The sequence below is a fragment of the Rattus norvegicus genome, chromosome 3 (genome assembly GCF_036323735.1).
Source record: "Rattus norvegicus strain BN/NHsdMcwi chromosome 3, GRCr8, whole genome shotgun sequence".
Taxonomy (NCBI): domain Eukaryota; kingdom Metazoa; phylum Chordata; class Mammalia; order Rodentia; family Muridae; genus Rattus; species Rattus norvegicus.
The window spans coordinates 117745676-117767022 of record NC_086021.1 but is presented as its reverse complement, the minus strand read 5'-3'; the positions used below and the strand labels follow the sequence as shown (position 1 = coordinate 117767022).

Sequence of the window (21347 nt, the reverse complement as noted above, 5' to 3'; positions counted from 1 at the left end):
TAAACCATTAAGCATTTTCTCTCTTATCCAAGAGTTAACAAATAAGCAGTGAGAAAGAATTGCATTTCAGTATAAATCCTGATTCCCTTATGAGAATGCCTTCATTGATAGCCTGGCTTAAATGACTGGATTAGCTAGGAAGATCCCTGCTCATTTACTGTAGTGAGGATTTGTGAGTGTGTCAGTATCAGGTCATCATGCTGTTCCAAACCTATGAAGCTGTGTAAGAGGAGACCCAACAGCTATAGCAAAGGAGACACAGACTCAAGTTTCCAATCTCATAGGAAGTGGATGTCCTTAAACAATACCCACATTCATCAATGACTAACCATGCTCAGCTTTCAAAGCTAAATCAGATTCCAACCACCATGGAGTTTTTGTGCTGTTCAGTCAGCCTCTCCTTCTTACATTACCACCTGCTCACCAACAATGTGAAACAAAATGAGTGTTCATACATCTTTTTAGTCATAAATGTAAGCTATTTTATAATTAAAAAGTCATCACAAACGTGCTTTCTCAAGAAGAGCAAGTCTCTATTGTTTTTAGTCTGTTATGCTCCTTGAATTTTTTAGATTTAATCTGATGTTTTCTTTAATGTAGTAAATGGTCTTCAGTGTTAGGCATTTCAATGCTCATGTTTTTCCCACCAATTTCCTCAGACCTAATGTTGACCCCTTCACAGTGTGTTCAAGTTACCCTCTCCCAGTATTCTCCACTTGAAGTGAGTGGAGTATCAGAAGTGGAGAAGTGGAGTGCCAGTATCAGAAGGTAACTAGTAAAAAGCTATAGTCACAGGCTAATTGTCTATCTCTCTATGAGCTCCAATATCTTGGTACCTCTCGTATCTTAATAAGTGGTAATTATAACAAAACTATTTTCACATTCTTATTCTGAAGCAGGGGAAACCTCATTTCTTGGTGACCTGTAATTCCTCATAGATCAAGCCTCTGTAGCACTTTGAGAGGCTGTTTAAACTGCCAGTAGTTCCACTATTGAGACAGCTCAGGTCTCTCTGCTGGGTGCTCCTGGAAACAGAGACTGGATTCTCCTGCTGAGTGTAATTTTATGAGCTCTGTGATCCTTGTCTCTGCTGTCCATAATGATTACTCGGAAAAGCAACATGTAATATTTTTAGAAATCTCCATCCAAAAGCAAAATAAATATTGTAGAAGAATATAGGATATTTTGCACTTAAATTTTTTCATTTCTTTTTTCCATCTTTATTAAATTGGGTATTTCTTATTTATACTTCAAATGTTATTCCCTTTCCCCATCTGCAGGCCAACATACACCTAGCCCCCCCGTTTATATAGGTGTTCCCCTCCCAATCCTCCCCCCATTACCGCCCTCCCCCCAAGAATCCCATTCACCGGGGGTCCAGCCTTGGCAGGACAAAGGGCTTCCCCTTCCACTGGTGCCCTTACTAGGCTGTTCATTGCTACCTGTGAGGTTGGAGCCCAGGGTAGGTCCACAAATAGTCTTTGTGTAGTGGCTTAGACCATGGTAGCTCTGGTTGGTTGGCATTATTGTTCATATGGGGTCTCAATCCCCTTCAGCTCTTTCAGTCCTTTCTCTGATTCCTTCAACAGGGGTCCCATTCTCAGTTCAGTGGTTTGCTGCTAGCATTCACTTATGTATTTGCCATATTCTGGCTGTGTCTCTCAGGAGCGATCTACATCCGGTTCCTGTCAGCCTGCACTTCTTTGCTTCATCCATCTTGTCTAATTGGGTGGCTGTATATGTATGGGCCACATGTGGGGCAGGCTCTGAATTGGTGTTCCTTCAGTCTCTGTTCTAAACTTTACCTCCCTATCTCCTCCAAAGGGTATTCTTGTTCCCACTTTAGAGGAGGAGTGAAGCAGCCACATTTTGGTCATCCTTCTTGAGTTTCATGTGTTCTGTGCATCTAGGGTAATTCAAGCATTTGGGCTAATAGCCACTTATCAATGAGTGCATACCATGTGTGTTTTTCTGTGATTGGGTTACCTCACTCGGGATGATATTTTCCAGTTCCATCCATTTGCCTATGAATTTCATAAAGTCATTGTTTTTGATAGCTGAGTAATATTCCATTGTGTAGATGTACCACATTTTCTGTATCCATTCCTCTGTTGAAGGGCATCTGGGTTCTTTCCAGCTTCTGGGTATTACAAATGAGGCTGCTATGAACATAGTGGAGCACGTGCCTTTTTTATATGTTGGGGCATCTTTTGAGTATATGCCCGAGAGGTATAGCTGGGTCCTCAGGTAGTTCAATGTCCAATTTTCTGAGGAACATCCAGACTGATTTCCAGAGTGGTTGTACCAGTCTGCAATCCCACCAACAATGGAGGAGTGTTCCTCTTTCTTCACGTCCTTGCCAGCATTTGCTGTCACCTGAGTTTTTGATCTTAGCCATTCTCACTGGTGTGAGGTGGAATCTCAGGGTTGTTTTGATTTGCATTTCCCTTATGACTAAAGATGTTGAACATTTCTTTAGGTGCTTCTCAGCCATTTGACATTCCTCAGCTGTGAATTCTTTGTTTAGCTTTGAACCCCATTTTTAATGGGGTTATTTGTCTCCCTGTGGTCTAACTTCTTGAGTTCTTTGTATATTTTGGATAGAAGGACTCTATCTGTTTTAAGATTGGTAATGATCTTTTCCCAATCTGTTGGTTGCCATTTTGTCCTAACCACAGTGTCCTTTACCTTACAGAAGCTTTGCAGTTTTATGAGATCCCATTTGTCGATTCTTGATCTTAGAGCATAAGCCATTGATGTTTTGTTCAGGAAATTTTCTCCAGTGCCCATGTGTTCGAGATGCTTCCCCACTTTTTCTTCTATTAGTTAGAGTGTATCTGGTTTGATGTGGAGGTCCCTGATCCACTTGGACTTGAGCTTTGTACAGGGTGATAAGCATGGATCGATCTGCATTCTTCTACATGTGGACCTCCAATTGAACTAGCACCATTTGCTGAAAATTGTATCTTTTTTTCATTGGACGGTTTTGGCTCCTTTGTAAAAATCAAGTGACCATAGGTGTGTGGGTTCATTTCTGGGTCTTTAATTCTATTCCATCCAATATCCTTTTTAAGAATGTCTTTTAACTTGTAATTTGCCTTATCCTCTTTGGTAAATAATAATCCTCAGTTTCTCTATACGCTACCCTTCCTTATTGTAGGTACATTTTGTGTGATTTTTATTTACCAATGGAAAACTGAACCTTGAAAATATTAATGACAGAATCCAGTAACATATTATTCATAGGTTTTAGACATTATTTCATTCTTTCTTGCCTGGAATGTGAATCACCTCTTTGCAACCATGTAGTTTATACTACCCATCTGCCACCTATGCAGAAGCCCTCAGGCAACAGATCTATATTGCCAGTTTCAGAGTACTTGTGGTTTAGTAACTCTAAATTCAATCTCACAATGCTTCCTTCTGTCAGCTCACTTCATCTGAACATACAGACTTATATTTTTCCATCATCTACACAAGTAGGGTGAGTAAAGGAGGAAGACCACATCCACATGTGATTTACCATATGTTGTTTTTCCCCCATCCTATTATTGATTCCTTATTGTGATATATATGTATAATATATATAATATTTTATTATATATGTACAATATATATACATATATATGTATATATATACATTAACTTTAGTAAACATGCTTGGCAGTGTTCAGTTCTAGGCAGTCATTGCTTGCAACCTATCCCCATGGATATCCAGAGGTTGAGTGTTATTTCTATAGTATTTAAGTGCATGCCAAGTGTTGACTTTCACTAATTTGAGGGCAAGATATTGTGCAAGTAGAACAAAGCATCAATAAATCAGACTTTATTAAATTTGAATTTTATTAAAATCTATCTATCAATACTTGTAATTCTAAAATTATATTGTACAACATTGAATAACTTTACATCCTTTATCAAGCTTTACATAAAGTAACAACTGATTAAAATATGCTTAATGATTTATAAAACATCTTGAAACAACTTAAAATGAAACTAATTACATTAAATAAATCACAACTGGACCCATGGCACATTTTGCAAAACATAAAAGATCAGGAATTACTATGACAGCTTTCAATTTTAAAAGGTAGCTCACTATCAGAGTTCTGTTTTAGAACTTCCCTGTTCTGGGAACTTTCTCTAACTGGAAACAACACGAAACAAAACTTGTTATGTTTTAACTTACACACTAACATCTTACATTTCAGTCTTTGTGTGTTCAACTGTAATGCAAAATGGCTTTTTTGGGAATCTAGAACAACTTAAAAGCCAAGATGAAAGTGGGATACAAAGGAATCAGAGGGAAGAGAGAAGAAAAACCTGTTGTTTCCTCAACTCATCCTGTGAGGAAATTATATAAGCTACTGGAAGACTGTGAAGGTTCCAGGTCAATAGACTATGAAAAAATGTGATGGAACCTGGGGAGAAACCACAGTACCTAATGCAAATAATAACTTCTCTTTTAGTACAACCATTACTATGATTAATGTTTCTATTTCTTTTATTAAGGTAACATATTTGTTTGATAATGGAGGGACAGTCTTCTTCGCTATTTTTATGGCAATATGGGGTGAGTATTTTCTTTCTTTACTCATTTTACAACTGTCTTTCTAACAGTGGTTTCTGTGCTACACACATGCACACATGCACACACACACACACACACACACACACACACACACACACACACAAGTGCACATGTAAGTGCCACTCATACCAGGTATTGATTCAATAATAAAACCTTTAAGATAATACTTACTTTGTTCATAAATTCACTCCTTGGGTATTTAGCTCTATTTAATCCTCTAACCTTGGAGGCTCAAAGACAAGTATTGATGGGAAACAAACTAAAACCAGAATTAAGTCTCTTGAATCTTTACTTGTTCAAGTGATGATGCATTTGCTTATTAACTCTCTTTGCTATTTTGCTCTGTGCTTCATTCAAACCTTTGGAGGGACAGCTATTTCACATATGACTGTACATTTACAATGTACTGCAAATTCTATTTCTAGCTAACAAGTTAAATTCATACTATGTACAAGTATATTCCTCAGTCTTGTCCTCATGTTTCCAGTTGAGATTCTAACGTGCCTAATTAACTGAAACCTGATGTGTACTCATGCAAGCTGAAGTTGCTTAAAACTTTGAGGACTTTCAGGGAAGATATCACTTTCCTAGTAGAGTCAGTTTTCTTCCTGTGGCCCTGTTAAATGCCCCCATTGTCAACTTGCCGGCGGAAGGGACTGACCATGTGTGCTATTGCAGAAGAATGAAATGTATTAGAAGACAAGCTTTTCGTTCTTATTGCCTTAATTTCTCAGGACCAGGAATTCTGCCATATCATATTCCTGGCTTTGAAACAAACCAGCAAAAAATTTGCTCCCATGAAAATGCCTGTTTTATTCTGTGGTCCTGGATTATAGACAAGAGGAAAGAAGAGTTAACTCCAGTTTCCTGTTTAAAAACAAACTATTTAAAGAAAATCTAGTTTGGGTTCCCAGATTTTGTGTGAAGAAGGGTTATTGTTAAGTTATCAGTCAGTGCTACCATGGTGATTTGCATTAATTTTACCGTATTTCACAAAGGTTTCCTTGGAAAATAAACCAAAATACAAATTATGGTTATATAACACATGCTTCAGCTCAGCTGAGGACTGTAAGGAAAGAATGCTTCTAGATGACGGATCCACCCTGCTTTTTCCTGCACAACTCCTGCCTCTGCAGTATTCTCTGTGCAAGCAGCATGGCAGTGACCTTGCAGGACCTCTTGCATGATGAAAGGTCGAAATGGAGATGAACTCTTCCCCTCTGCAGCCCTCCTTCTCTCCTAGCTTTACATGGAGGTGCGAAGTGGAGGTATGGCATCCATGGGAATGCTATCATGCGCACTTTCTCCCCCTTCAGGCATGGATGAATCACTCACAGCTCGGTTGTAGTAACTAGAATTTCCAAAATTGACATCATAAGGTTCTGGTGCATTGTCTAATCGCAGAACTGAAAAACACAGCAAAATCAACAGGCTCGTTTTATGGTGACAGTCTCAATGGCAGATGCTCTACCAGCTGACTACAGTGTTAGGAGTTAGGGGTTGTCCTAGGTAATGAGCAGGCACTTCTGTGTGGGCGTTCGGACATTATTTTGAAATTTTAGATAGGTAGATTTTTGCATTCCACATTTATGTCTATGAATAAGAGAACAAAGGTAGTTCTGAAATTCTAAATTAGACATAAAATTAAGAAATTAAGGAAAGCACCTCAATGAAGCATACCAATACTTGATACTTGAAAATATAAACTAATTGATTCTTGTGGTTTTTTGTTTTTAATCTTTTGGTAGAAAAAAATTTTAATTGAGGACAGTGAATAAAACACCATTATTTACTGTTTATCTTAATACCATGATAGTCAACCCTGTGCACATGTAGAAAGAAGTAAAAAATGCCCGAAAGTGTGCCTCCTTCCGGTAGATTAAGTAATCACTCAATATGCTCCGATGGATGATTGGGAGGGGGAGTTGTTTCATTTTTAGCAAAGGGAGATACTTTCTTAATGAGCTTGAGTATATATTTTCAGAGAAAACTTAGGTATGCATTAGGTGTCTTAAAGTGCAGCAAGGAGTAATTACTAATTAAATTGGTGGTTTAATTATTTCTGTAAGTATTATGTTGCCTGACTATTCCTTAAGCTATCTTCTTACAGACTTGTCTCCCTGGAACTCTGGGTCTTTGAACAGCTATCTCGAAGCTGTTTGGAAGAGATCACAAAAGTCTCATGATTGAATTGCTCCTCAAAGCATCAGTCACAACGACTTAGATTATAAAAAACTGACAACATAATTGTTTATATTATGTACTTAATGGAAGTTTCTTATTTATATATATATATATGTTACACATAATTTAAAAATTCTCCTTTTTCACTTTGAAACATATCACCTTAGAAATATGGGTTAGTAGAAACCCATAAACAGAATTCTCCTACATTTACAGTACATAGATCTAATTTTGAATAAATGTAATATAACAACAGAACTCAAAGAGGACTTTACTGGTAGACTCAACAGAGGCAAGTTCCTATTTGCTATATGTCAGAAATCCTTGTACATGCAAGAAAACTGGCCTTCTCATAAAGCATAAGAGAGAAGAGTCAAGTAACTGAAGCTACTTCATCTTATGTTTGATATACATACATACATACATACATACATACATACATACATAAATATATATAATTCTGCCTTTTGCATATGAGTTTCTATTAATTACAGATATTATTGTTTCCCTTGTACTCTCAAATAAATATGTGTGTATGTTTGTGTGTGTGTGTGTGTGTGTGTGTGTGTGTGTGTGTAGTGTGCTTATACATATTTGTATGTGTACATCTATGCATGTGGAGACAGAGAAGCTTATGTCAGGACTATTCCTCTATGATTCTTTGTGTTATACACTGAGACACAGTCTCTTAGTTAAAAACCTCACTAGTTGCCTTGTTTGAAGAACCCCTTTTCTACCATACAAGTGTTGAAATTATAGGCTCACCAGAATTTTACATGGGTTCTAGGGATCTGAGCTGTGGTTGTTATGTTTAGACAGCAAGTATGTCTATGGACCTATCTCTAGAGCCCTGGCTGGCTTTAAAAACACATTTTAAGAGTGACAAAGTTCTGAAATAAGCTATGAGGTCCTTTATCTGTACATATATGAAACTTCCAGATCCTATGTTTCAGAGACACATTTCTGGTTATTTCATGGGCTTTCTGTTTGTTTTGTTTTATTTCTTGGAACAATAATAAAATAAAATGTAAAACAAAAACTAACACATTGGAACTGGACAAAACAGACAGACAGAAAAGAGCCTAAGATAAGGCACAACAATCAGGTACCCACTTGTTTGCACACTCAGGCATCTCATTAAAACACTAAACTGGAAGCCTTAAAATGTACACAGGGGACCTTTGCAGGCGCTGAAGGTTCATAAGACCTCTGATCATGTTGATATATAGGGCCTTGATTTCTTGGTGCCCTCTTCAGGCTTACAATTTTTTCCCTCCTCTTCCATGAGACTCTGTGAGCTCTGAGAGGAGGAAATTTGATCCCACTTAGAGTTGAGTGGTCTTTCACTCTCTGTATAATGTCTGGCTGTGGGTCTATAGTTTTTTCCATCTACTACAAGTGGAGGCTTCTCTGACGGTGGCTGGCCATATTTGTTTTTCTGGGTCTGGGAGACCTTGCTCAGGAAGATTTTTTCCTAGCTCCATTTGCCTGAAAATGTCAGAGCCGGAGTGAACTTCAAATTACGTTCAATTTTTCTACATATGTTTGGATTCTAGAAACAGTATTTAAATACAGTTTTAATACAATGAACAAACACTCCAAAGGTTTTCAAATGTCACAGATAAACAGTGCAATTCTTTTCTTGGTCAAGTGGCAATGGGTCTAAATAAATCTAGTCTGTTTCTGTCAGATGACACTCTGACTTCTTCCGAGGTATCAGTGACACATACTAAATCTATTGCATGTTGGCGATGGTCTGAGAGAAGTTTTTACCTGGTTCGTTTCTGTCATCATAAAGTCGCTGATGGGAAAATGAATCTGTTTTCCGTTGTCCACACAATAAGTAGCCAACAAGGCTAAGCAGAGAAGCACCCAGGATAGCTCCTAAAATGGCTCCAAATACTATCCCTGTGTTCTTAGTCTCTAGAAGAAAAAAACAAACAGAAGATTCAACTAAGAAATAAAAACAATTATTCAAAAACAAAAATCCATATGCAAAGTGACATATGAAAGATTTGAATGTTTTTAATTAGATAACGGAGACAATATATCTCTGTATGTGTACATTATTTTATGGTCAGTATTCGCGATATAGTGCTAAAATTCATTATGAAATTATACATATAAATTCACTTTATTTGAAAAATATAAAGCCTTTCATTTATAGTTGATAATTACTGATTATCTCCAAAGGTACTAAGGTGCTGCATTTTATAGAAGATCTAAGTTCAGTAATTAATAATGTATTTATTTATAAAGGTGTTTTATAAACCCCGAGTCAATGGGGAGATTTAAAGTTGAACTTTAATTTTGTATAATAATTCAATATACAGACACACATATGCAAACACAAAACAGTGTATGAGTAATAAGTAATACAAAATGCCAAGAAGGCACTAGGAGGAAACACAATATTTCTTGGTATACTACATTTACAAACTGAGCAAAGCAAGCAAGCAAAAGACAAAAGCAAGATGTTTGCAATGCCTTCGTATACCAAAGCTCAGCTCTCAAGAAACTACAAAATTATACTGTGAGGCCCTTATGTGGAATAGTTGACTTGGAAACTACGTAATCATCAAAGTACTACAACCTTCTGCCTTGTAGATACCGACTGATTAAATGTCTTGAGCTATTCACTAATTAGGTAGATGAAGTTTTTCTTATGTTCCCTAAAGCCACTCCTAATGAAATTAACTCATTTGGAATACAAAAAAGCTGACAATATAAAAAGAAGCAAAATTAACAATTCTGATAAAAGAGCTATGGTATGGATTAGTGCTCAGTATTCACAATATATATTTATTGAGGTTAGACAGACTGTGGATGCATTTTAAATATTCTTTTCAATGGAATAAAAGACCATACATGAATTATGTGATGTATTAAAATTAAGGCCAAAATAAAAGCATATGTATATACATGTTGTCATCAGTTACTTAATAAAGATTAGACTTCAAATGTCGAAATCTTTTCATATGCTGACAACAGGTTATAAATGCCAATTCACATATACAATTACACTTAATTGTAATTAACTTAACCTCTAAAGTGCATGTGAAGGCGCTGGGTTAATAAAAAGTAGGGTTTTTTGTTAAAAATAATCAATCACTTCAGGCATACAAGCATACAGCTAGACCTGAAGGAAATTAAGCCTAATGAATGCATTATATAACCTGTGCTACACTTCTTATTTTACATCTTTGAATTTGGCATAATCTCTAAATCAATCATATATATGTTCATCTAATAATAATTTGTCAAAAATTATATATTAAATAGGATATTAAACGAAAAGTTAAGGATGTTTTTCCTGTGGCAAGCTTGTCTGAGAAACTCTTGGAGTGTCACTCTTCTGTTACTGTCCTTGAGTCACTGTATGTGAGGTCAGGTAGTCTATAAAATCACTCATTTTCTTCAGTGTTTTGAAACTCACATGCATATATTTTAAAGGTTATTTATATAATAATCCTAAAGCATCAAAAGTCCAGATTGTCTTTAAAGGGTAGAAATTGTCACCTGGTGACTCAGGCAGGATTTACTTACCATCACAACCCTACATCCCACTATCTTCCCATGTTCCTACCTACTAGGAACTAATATGTGCTCAATTAAATCCTAAAACCACTCCACAATTTTTATTGTCTACTCCTCACAATAAGAATGACTCATACATAGAGCACTTGCCTAGCAAGCACAAGGCCCTGGGTTCGGTCCTCAGCTCAAAAAAAAAAAAAAAAAAAAAAAAGAATGACCCATACAATTACAATTGCCTGCCTTTCTCTAAAATAGCACTCCATAATTATATGACTTCTTTAGAGATTCAGTCTTATATAACCAGAAAATCAAATCCATATATATATATATATATATATATATATATATATATACATACACACGTACATACATACATACATACATACATACATACATACATACCTTTTGGGGTGTCTGATGCATTGGGGAAAAGTTTTGAATTATTGGTGAATTTTAAGGTAGGCTGTAAAGTTGTTTTTTCTTGATATGGGGTAAAACCAGCAAAGTTGTCATTTGTGCCAAACCATCCATTAGGTTCAGCTGTGAAAGGAGTCACGGGTGTGGTCTTTGGAGGAGGAGGGAAGAGGCTAACTGTACTGGACATATCTTTAGGACTGTTCATTGTGTCATTGTCCAAAGACCAAGTAAAATTTCCCGACAATGGAGAATGTGTAGAATTGGAATGTTCTGAGACCTGTAAAGGATTTACATCGGCTACGGATGAGTTCAAAGGCAACTTGGAAACAAAGCCCTGAACCAAGGGAGGAATGGAATGTGTGGAGGGAGGTTTTGGACTCTCAGTTGAACTAGCTGTTGGAAAGTTTCTGCTGGAATTTGTTGCTTTGAAGGTTGTGGATAAATCCAAAAGAGAAGGAGCCGTCACCATGAGATTGGAGATATCACTTCTGTTTTCTGAAGTTGCATTTATTCTTCTTTCCAAATGAATCGATTTGTTTCTCATTGTTTTCACATCTTCTATAGTGTGCTGAGTTACATTTCTTCTTAGATTTTGTTTCTGAGGTCTCCCAAATGGTAATGAAATGAACAGACTTGAAATCAATGCAATTTTGGCTAAGGTCAACATGGTAGCCTTCGTTGATATTGGTTTTAATATGAGGAATCTGAAAGAAAGTAAGAGTCATTTGAATTATAAGAGCATTCTGCATTTTTCTATGGATCTTTATTACTGAAAAGGGGAATCTAGACTAAGGTTGAGATGATAATTTTTCTCATTTTAATAAGTTGGTTTGGGGTGGATTGTGAATTTAAATCAGCGTCACTAAGTCCTATTTTCTATATAATTTTTCTTCCTACGAAAATGCCAGAAAACAGCCTTGCCAAGTTAGATACTGCTTTTTAAAAGATCACCAAGCTTGGAACAACTTGAACATATATATATATATATATATATATATATATATATATATATATATATATATATGTGTGTGTGTGTGTGTGTGTGTGTGTGTGTGTGTGTGTGTGTGCATGCATAAGCTGCAAAATAATTTTTAAGTGTTATAATTATAGGACATGCAGAGTTGGCTGGTTTCTTCAAACTTTCAGAGAGCATGTTTTCTCCTCAGATGTGACTTTGAATTCTGATAGTGAAAACAACCCCACTAATCAGACACTAAATATATGCCATTGTCAGATGTATCAAGTACAATGATAGTGCAAACTCTGTATCCCTCATTCATTAGAAGAGTGGTCTCTCCTGGTGTGAGACATTTAATACAGTCGCTCATGCTGTGGTGACCCACCAACACAACATTGTTTTTGTTGCTACTTCATAACTTTAATTTTTCTACTGTTCTGAATCATAATAAAAATATCTGTGTTTTCTAATCAACTCTCTTTTAAATACATTTTATTCATATTTACTTTTAAGTCATTGAAGTTAAAATAGGAGCTATGTTAAAATAAATAAAGAATGTGATTGAGGTTATGTATAAAATTTTTAGGTACATTATAGCATGGTTAGGTAATAAAATCATGATAGTGCCCTCATTAATCTAAGCACACCATTCTGATTAGGTATGGGAATTCCCTAGCTCTTAAGTGGGTGATAAGGAAAACATTAGAACAGGAATTTATTAAAATTCTGGTTTCTGTCACAAATAACCTATAGATTCATCATCATTATAAGTTGTTAAAATATTATTATCAAGATAACCAAACTGTTTTACAGTATTATTTTAAACTAATTCAAGTAATACAGGAAGAAATATTCAGAACGCTAACTGGCCTAAAGTAAGCACTTAATACACACCAACCTCCATTTGGTATCAATTAAATGTCACATTATCCCTGCAATGCAGTGTTGGTCATGACCTCTTTGAGGATCAAATGACCCTTTCCAGGGGTGGCCTAAGACAAGAGGAAAACAGATATTTACATTACAATTCATGGCAGTAGCAAAATTATAGTTATGAAGTAGCAATGAAAGAAATTTTATGGTTGGAGGTCATCATAACGTGAGGACCTGTAGTAAAGGGTCTCAGCATTAGGAACATTGAGAACCACTGTTCTAGTGTCTTGGTGATTACAAAGTCCACCAAATCACTGTACTTGATGCAGTGATACCTTGAGATAGGAACAGCCTGTGGTATGGTCTTTATCTAGATGAAGAAACTGAGGCTCAGAGTGACTAGTAATAGAAATTAAAATAAACAGAAGAGGCCAAACAAGATGCTAAACAATAAAGTACGTTTAGCTGCATTTTTGTATTTAAGAAATGTTACCCTGGAGCTGAGACTGTTGCTTAGTGGTTAGAGTGCTTGCTCAGCATGCAAAAAGGCTGCATTCCACCCCACCATTACCTAAATAAAATAAACTAGTGTGTGCCTGTATTCCCAGAACTAGGAAGGAGTATGGAGGAAGTAACAGCATCAGAAGCTCAAGGTAATTCTCACTACCTAGTTGGAAGCTAGCCTGGGTTACTGTTGTGGTTTGGTCTTTTACTATGGATTGTAGTGCTAAATACTGGCCCCCAAGGCCTCATTGCCCCGGGCAAGAGAACCTGGATGTACACAAAAGAATGCTATGTGACCTTGCTCCTTAATTTAAAATTATTGGTTGAATAAAGATGCCCACAGCCTATAGCTTGACAGAATTGAGGTTGGTGGGCTTGAGACACAAGGGGGAGAAGAAGGCAGAGGGAGGAGAAGATGCCATGGGGTAAGTGAGTTATGAAAACATGCCAGGAGGGCTGGCCAACTGACATTAATAGCAGTCCAGATGGAATGTAGCCATTTGTAATTGGGGGTTATTGATAGGGAAACAGAAATAATAGCATAGAGAGTAGCTATCTACCTAGCTTTAGTGCATTAACAGCTAATTATAAATATAAAGGTTACGTGTCTTTTATCTAGAAACTAAATAAACAAAGGAAGAGGATAAACATACTATTAATATTCTTAAAATTGTATACAGCGGGATATATGAGACACCATTTCAAACAATCTCTTTAAACAATAAAAATTGAGAAATAACTTGATGCTCCTCAAATCGGGTCTTATTTCTTACTAAAACATTCCAGCTTGACAGAGGAAAATGGAGGAAGTTCAACTGCTAAATATTAAGGTTCTGTATTTCCTGTACTTTTTTTAAAGATTGGTTTTTATTTTATGCACATGAAGGTTTGCCTATGTGCATGCATTCCTGTATACCACATGTGTGTCTGACACCCGTGGATGTCAGAAGGGGACATCAGTTCCTCTGGATTTAAACTTACAGACAATTGTGAGCCTCCATGTGGGTGCTAAGAAACAAGCCTGGGGCTCTAGAAAAGCAACCAGTGCTTTTAGACATTGAGCCATCTCTTCAGCTCCTTACCTGTAGTTCTTCAACGACTTCCACTGAATTTTCAAAAATAATGTCAATGCTGCTGCTGGTGTGTGTGTGTGTGTGTGTGTGTGTGTGTGTGTGTGTGTGTGTGTGTGTGTGTGTGTGTTTTAATTAGGGTTAAAAGAGCCTCCATACTCCTCTGATTATAATTTGATTATTTTTCCCACATTCTCCTTCCACTCAGTCATCTGTCATAAGTTACCATATCTGCATTACATTGTGATATACTGTCTTCATCATAAGCTGTTAGGAATCAGTCCACTATCTTCCATTCCAAAGGTTTCAGTGGGATATACAATTTTTATTTCCTGTTTTAATCATTTAAGAAAAATCTTAAAATACAAGGCAGGCAGGCATGCAGGAATATTCACAGGCACATTATTTTTGAGATTCTGGAAGAAATCCACCACTAACAGATTGAACAAGCAGCCCTGGCCTATTTGTACAGTGAAAATTAGCATCTTACAATTTTATAAAACAGCATGGATAATTATCATCAACATAATGCAAGGCCTAAAAATGTAGGCACGTTGTGTAATTGCACATAAATAAAGTTCAAAACAGGCACAACTCCTGTTAGAAGACAAGAGACTCTGGATGGATATGTTTGGGGAGAGAGTTCATTTAAAGGGTTCTCATGTGCTTGTCATACTCTGTTTCCAGACAGGAATTATAGAAATGTTTACATTTGTGGTGATTCTTTCTTATAGTTTATTTTCTTTCAGTTATAATCAATACAAGTGGCTTAAGTCATAAGATTGTTAACATAATCAAAAAATTGTATTATTAATTGCATATTTGTTTTCTTAGAGACTTGTTTTACATCAAATCCTTTAAAGCAATCAGACAGAACAAGATTTGTAATAACAAATACAAATAATTAAGTAGAAGCAGAAAGAACATTAACAAGGTTGCCTTGTCTGGCATCCATGGAGGGGAAGCCCTTGGTCCTGTGAAGGACTGATGACCCAGTGTAGGGGAATGCGAGAGCAGTGGGTGGGTGGATGGGGGTGCACACTTGTGGAGGCAGTGGGAGAAACGTGGAATGGGGTGAGTTGGAGGGGAAACCGGGAAGGGGTATAACACTTGAAATGCAAATAAACAAAATAACCAATAAAAAATTTAAAAAAGTATCAACAAGGTGCTCAAGAACTCATAATCAAGTAAATCAAGTGTAGGAATAAACCTTTAGTTAAATGCATGGACATATAGCTCGTGAATATGGAAGGCCACATGTGGCAATTACAAAGGAACTTTCTGTCTTTGTAGATCCCTTCCCCCATCATTTTATTTTAACAGAGTTTTTAAATTGAAGGGTTTAAGTCATTCTAAAAACACTGCAAACCTAGTAATGTAAAATCACATATCTTAAGTGCTTCTCGAATATGATGAATATACTTTTATCTTAAAATAAGAAACTCTAACAACTTTGTGCATTGAGTCTTGTATAATCTAGATGAAGAAAACATTAGAGATTTTTCCCTGGGCATGTAGCTGATCAATATTCCATTCAGTTAGGGCCTTATGTAGTAGGTACATTCACAATGCAGTTTATCTTGGTGTAGTTACATGTATTTTCTGTACAGATCACAGAACACTGAGTTGTCTGTCTTTTCACCTGCTGCCTGTGTTCTGTTTTAGGCATGGCACTTGGTCATGCTTCCTATCTTTATTAAGTCACTGGTTTACATTCTTTCTACTTAGGTCCTAAAATTTTGGTCATCAAAAGCAGGGGAAAGTCCCTTGGGTATTCTAATTTTCTTTCAGTGTTACATTAGGAATCTAGCCTGGAGCTTTCACCTCCTCCTATAAAAAGAATCCTCAGATCACCAGCCAACACAGTGAGCTTTATGTGCCAGGTTCACCTCGACTGTAACATTGAATCACCGAGGGCATCTCTGTTACCTTCACCTCACTTTTGAGTGTAACCTGAAAGCCTGGAGTATCAATACCTCAAATTAGCCAACGCAGTTTGACGAGCTATAATTTATCTCCCAGAAAAAGATTTAGAATGAAGGAAGACAGGAGCAGATCTTAGGTCTGAATGCAAGGTGGTTAATTTAGAAATTAATACAGCTGTGGCTACAGCATTGCAAAGACTGATTTAGGCTGATAATCCTGACATTGGGTGGCATCTGCTTCTCCTCCCTGGCTTTTAGGGTTACCATGTAACATATCTCAGCAGGTACATCTCATCTTACAGGAACAGAAGAAGCCCAAAACTTAAGCTTTCAGGTTTTCAAAACTCTAGCTATGACATTTTATAAGGACTTTGTAACTCAGGCTAAGTTGGACCCCACTGAATTCAGGAATGTACTCTGTGAGCAGAAAGAGCAAGTGAGGAGGACGATAGGAACCTTCAGAAGACAGTGGATCAAATTTCCATTTTTTCCTTTCCCTTTCCTTTAAGCCTCTTTCCATTTCTAGGCTCTGAACTAAGTTTAAACAACGTTGTATCTCTGTAATATATTAAACTGAGGTTAAGTTTGCTGGGTCATGAGTTGCGGCATGCTTGAGTTTGCCCAAGTTCATCTACCATCCAGATGTCATACAGAATGGGAAGAAAGTGATAAATTGAGAGAAAGAAGAAATATTTAGATAGAGAAAAAAATCAGTGTATTTCTCCTGTGTTTTTACATCTTCTTGTACCTGGGTAGGAGCAATACTGGGAGCTTAGCATCTAAGGAAGTTTAGAAAGTGTAACAAAAACAGACTTATAATCATCACAAACTTGAAAAACTTAAGGCTAGGACGATTAGATATGGAACAGAAAGACAAAATTCTGAGGCAAGCTGTAAGACCTTAAGTACATATTCTAAACATCTAGAAATTGATACATTTTTACAGTTTTTTTATTTAAAAACAGTTAAAATGTAATTTCAAAGAATATATTTCAGGGTTTTGAATAATTCTTCCACAGGGAGGATGAACAGTGTTTTCTCCCTTTTCTCCCTTTCTTTAGTGTTAACACTGACCGGTGGCTTCCCATTGCTAGATCTCATGGAGAGCTCGCAAACACTGGGAGCGGATATATATCATCTATATCTATATCTATATCTATATCTATATCTATATATATATATATATATTCATGAAAGCAAACCTGTTTACTCTGCTTAATTTGGATTGCTCTTAATTGTATAATGCCAGTCTGGCATTATATTCTGCTGAGCCTCTCTTTTGTAATTGAGTTATACTACTTATCCAAGCTTTAAGAATAGGGAGGCACCCTGGCTATATATGGCTGTAAACACATGCAAGAGAAAGTATAATATTCATTTAATCAAAAAAAGTAAGAGCATCAGCTTAGGTATATGGAAGATATCATATAATGTTCTTGTGATGAATCCCTAAGAAGTATAGACCCACTTTGCCCAATTACTTTTGATTATTTCTTGTCATAAACCTTACCTTCCGAATGTAGATGGGTTTATTTGTTTACTTTTGTCAATTAAAGCTCAGTCATTCATGTAGCTAATATTCCAGGCAAAACTTGAGTACTTGAGTACTTTGAGTAGTCTTTGCAATTTTGGTCAGCACTGAGTATCTTCTCTAAAGCCACATTAATGAGAATATAAGAAATTATGTTCTAGAACTCTCTTATTATATAAAGGTTTAGAAGCATGAGAAGTTAGAAATTCTATTTGTACTCAAACACACACTCTCTCTCTCTTTCTCTCTCTCTCTCTCTCTCGTGTGTGTGTGTGTGTGTGTGTGTGTGTGTGTGTGTGTGTGTGTGGTGTAAAGTATAAATAAATTTTTATTTGGTTAAAAAAAGATAAAATGATTTTTTTCCTTGAAAGAAATTCCCTAAGGATTTTCTATCATTCTATTAAATGATTCAGATAAACATAAATTAAGAAAAAAAGGAGAGAATGACATCCTGCCTGCTATTTTGGGAGTGTAGGCATGAATTTCACGACTGTGAGAAAGTAGGTGGATGACTACAAAGCTAAGAGAGAATGTGTGTTCAAAAGATATGTTCTGAAGCCAAGTTCCCAAGCATGAGGTTTTAGACTTCTATCACATTTCACTGTCTTTAGAAACAGCCTCTATGAATCAAAGAGAAAGTAGGTCAGGGTGGCAATCTGAAAATGGCTTTCGCAAACCCTGACTAAATTCTCATTCCACAGGAGGTCTTCTGTGAGTGAGTTAGCTTTCTAAAATTTGGGGGAATGCCAGCCATGCATGCTAAGCATGCTAGATAAAATAATAAAATGTACAGTTTTTTAACTTTTCAGTAAAGGACACCATTGAAAACGATGTATAAAAGCATGTAATTCATTGCATGTAAGCATAACTTTCCCCCCCAAAATGATACTATACTGAAAAAAGAAACATTAAGCCTAAATGCATAATTTAGAGCTATTTGACTTATGTTCCTTCCACCAGCTCCAATTGAAAGTCTTTGATGGCTCTGCTAAGACTTGACTGAAGTAAGCATTGTATAGACTTTTCTACCTGTTTAGTAAGTTAGCAGCTTTGCTTCTTAAAGTTTATTCATTTAGCAGTGCAAAAGTTCACTTAGAAGGTAATTAACTAAGGAAACAATGGCCAGTTTATATCAGAGTCTCTGTGGCTACTTGCCTGACTTTTTTGACAAAAGTTGAGGCCAAGGTGATTCTCTTTGATGAGAGAGAGAGAGAGAGAGAGAGAGAGAGAGAGAGAGAGAGAGAGAGAGAGAACCCCAAGGTGCACACACTTACCTTCAGAACTGACAGGTGTTTACAGATGATGGGGAATAAAATACCACAGTTGTCCTGACTGCAATAAGTCCTCAGCACATGAAAAAACAGGTGGTTTAAGTGTGACAGTGTGGCATTGAGCAGGACTCAGGCAAGATGTAAGAAGAAACAAAATTGGGTGGGGCTGTCCGGCTAGCTGGCTGGCTGGCTGGCAGTATCTTGCTTGTGTAATAGAGCAGCCAAGAACCTGACTGACCTGCCTCTCAGCTGTAAGCAATAGGATATCACCTCACTCAGGTCTGAAGAAAGTCCAACCCTCTAGTTTTCATAGGTTACTTTGACTGATTTTGAGATAGGCTGGATTCTTTGCACAGTAGCAAAAAAAGGATTGTTTATTTCTTGAGGGGGGAGGGGTGGTAGCATCGTCTGGTGTATTAAGAACTCTTGGAACTTGCTGGGTACCTTTGTGCAAGTAAGGAAATCCCAGTGAGTCATGCCCCACACCTACTTTTCTATGCTAGCCCAAGGTTATTACAACTCATAAACAAATTCTTCAGTCCTTCTCTGCAGTGGCCCTTTGAGACCTTAAACCTAAATGCAAAAAATTTATAGAGGTCAGTAGTCAGGGACTGACCTGAAGTGTACTGAAATTGATGTTATAGAAATTCATCTTTACACAGTCAGTTCATGGGAACTCTGTATTGGAGGTTACTATAGAAATAATGTCCAACCAGTGAGGTTGTTGGTGATTTTCTAATCTTTAGGGAATCACTGGGGCTTCTGTGAGAATGACCCAAGAGTGCTCTTGATCAAGCAGCTTCCGTTCTGTGTTCTATTTGCTTTTAGGTTCAAGTTAGAGTAGATTTCTGGAGTGCCTGTTTCATACTTAATTACTTGGGTTAATAACAAATTGTCATGCTTCTGTTTGCCTCCTTTCATGTCGTATTAAAGGGAGAAGTGTTCCTTTCAGTATTTGGGCACTGGTATCAATCTTTACTACCTAATGGTTTAACACTTGTTTTCTGCTGTACAACAAGTGAGATTTCCAATGGCTTGGCTAAAGTGGTAAATGAAAGTTCACCTAAAAGGCATGAGCGATTTGAATGTACAGAATACCCACTTAATTGATTTCAAGGAAAAACGAGGTAATTAAATTTTCAGAAGCTGAAAGTCTGGCCAAGAGTTTGATTAGAAATTAAACTCCTAAAATGTATTAATTCAAAGGATATTTTAGCCGTGTCTATATTAGCATGAAGAAAAGCAAGTTAAACTCCTTTAAATACTGAATGCTGAGAGATGGCTAAATAGAGTTAAATTGGTTATCTTCAGGTTATCAAGTTACTAGAAGAATTTACTGAGGATGGAAATATTCTCTACCTGAACTCAGGGAATGGAGTATGAACTAACAGCAACTGGGTGTACACAATCCCTAGACATTCTCCTGGGCATATGTAGAAATACCATTACATATTGCTGGCTTCACAGTAGTAATTATAGCTGATGAGAGGCAGGAACACTGAAAAGTTCTTATTCTGCATCTCTCCTTTCTCATTGCACTGTCAAAGCTATCCTGACACCTTCCTAGAGATGCTAGCTGAGAGCTCAGACTCTTCCTCATCATTGCTTCCTTACAACCATAACCGAATTATAAGAACGAATGTTAATGAGAAGCCCTATTTAAACTCCCATCATAAACATGTATAGAAATAAACAAAAAATGGAAGGTATACATTAATTGAATGCCTCACTTGTTATTCAGTGTATTTGGTTGTGACCAGAAACTTTGATTCTCATGAAGCTATGTGTGAATGGTTTAAGATGATAGAGAGATAGAGAGATAGAGATAGATAGATAGATAGATAGATAGATAGATAGATAGACGAATAGTAGATAGACTCCAAAGTATTTTTAATGAGATATAATTCCAAGTATATATGAGCTAGGTAAAGCTAGTTTCTCCTGAGAATCGTAACCAAAGAGCAATTACAATTTCATCAGCCAAACCAGGTGAGATATAAATATTTTGCAATATTTATAACCCAATGCTGTACTTTAACCATTATAGTATTTTTCCATCTGTTAATTTAGACTACTATACTGTTTCTTAGCTAAGACTCATATCCATACTTGAAAGAAGTGCTTCTTCATCTTAAAATCAATTATCCATATGTAAACATATATTCCTGTAGATTGTGGAGCTGAAATCAAACCCCTGTAGCTTGTAACTAGGCTTAAGGCTGCGCTATGTGCACATAGATCCACATAGCTAAGCAATAGTACAGCCTTGCATGCGTGTATACATAAGTGATTAGCTAAGGAAAGTTATGAGGTTGATAACCATTGGACTTAACTTTAAGTGATAGACTCCCTGTTGATTCTTGGCATTTTAATTTAACCCAGAGTTCACAGAAGTAGTATCACTGTAACAAAATCTGTCCCGTTAATGTGTGAGCACATACTCTCAATATGTTAGTTATAAAATGTAAAACACAGTTTTTGGTGAA

At 36.6% G+C, this 21347-nt stretch overlaps 2 protein-coding genes across 6 annotated transcripts in view; one reads left to right on the top strand and one right to left on the bottom strand.

Moving 5' to 3' along the window:
- Ano3 (anoctamin 3) overlaps positions 1-21347 on the top strand; it is a 314454-nt gene that overhangs the window by 237673 nt on the left and 55434 nt on the right. For both annotated transcript variants that reach the window (XM_039106460.2, XM_039106461.2), the window contains one exon: positions 4513-4573. In XM_039106460.2, coding sequence (XP_038962388.1) covers positions 4513-4573 — 61 coding nt within the window. The remainder of the gene's footprint in view (positions 1-4512; positions 4574-21347) is intronic.
- On the bottom strand, positions 5557-17862 carry Muc15 (mucin 15, cell surface associated). 4 transcript variants are annotated; one of them, XM_063284587.1, is made up of 5 exons: positions 17570-17739; positions 12586-12679; positions 10715-11433; positions 8549-8698; positions 5557-5942 (listed from the first exon to the last, which is right to left on the bottom strand). In XM_063284587.1, the coding sequence occupies exons 3-5, from the start codon at positions 11394-11396 to the stop codon at positions 5923-5925; spliced, it is 852 nt and encodes a 283-aa protein (XP_063140657.1). In that variant the 5' UTR covers positions 11397-11433; positions 12586-12679; positions 17570-17739; the 3' UTR covers positions 5557-5922. The 4 variants fall into 4 exon arrangements, with proteins under 4 accessions (XP_063140657.1, XP_006234757.1, XP_038961817.1 ...); XM_006234695.4 differs by having other exon boundaries at positions 5557-5997; positions 17570-17738; XM_039105889.2 differs by lacking the exon at positions 12586-12679 and having other exon boundaries at positions 17570-17862.

Bases quoted from the DNA above. Each gene is read 5' to 3' on its own strand.
- Muc15 (XM_006234695.4), bottom strand. From the start codon at position 11,396: ATGTTGACCTTAGCCAAAATTGCATTGATTTCAAGTCTGTTCATTTCA. The intron at 8,699-10,714 runs GTATGTATGTAT...TTTTTCTTCTAG, and splicing joins TGCATCAGACACCCCAAAAG to AGACTAAGAACACAGGGATA. The intron at 5,998-8,548 runs GTAAAAACTTCT...TGTGTTTTTCAG, and splicing joins TGATGACAGAAACGAACCAG to TTCTGCGATTAGACAATGCA.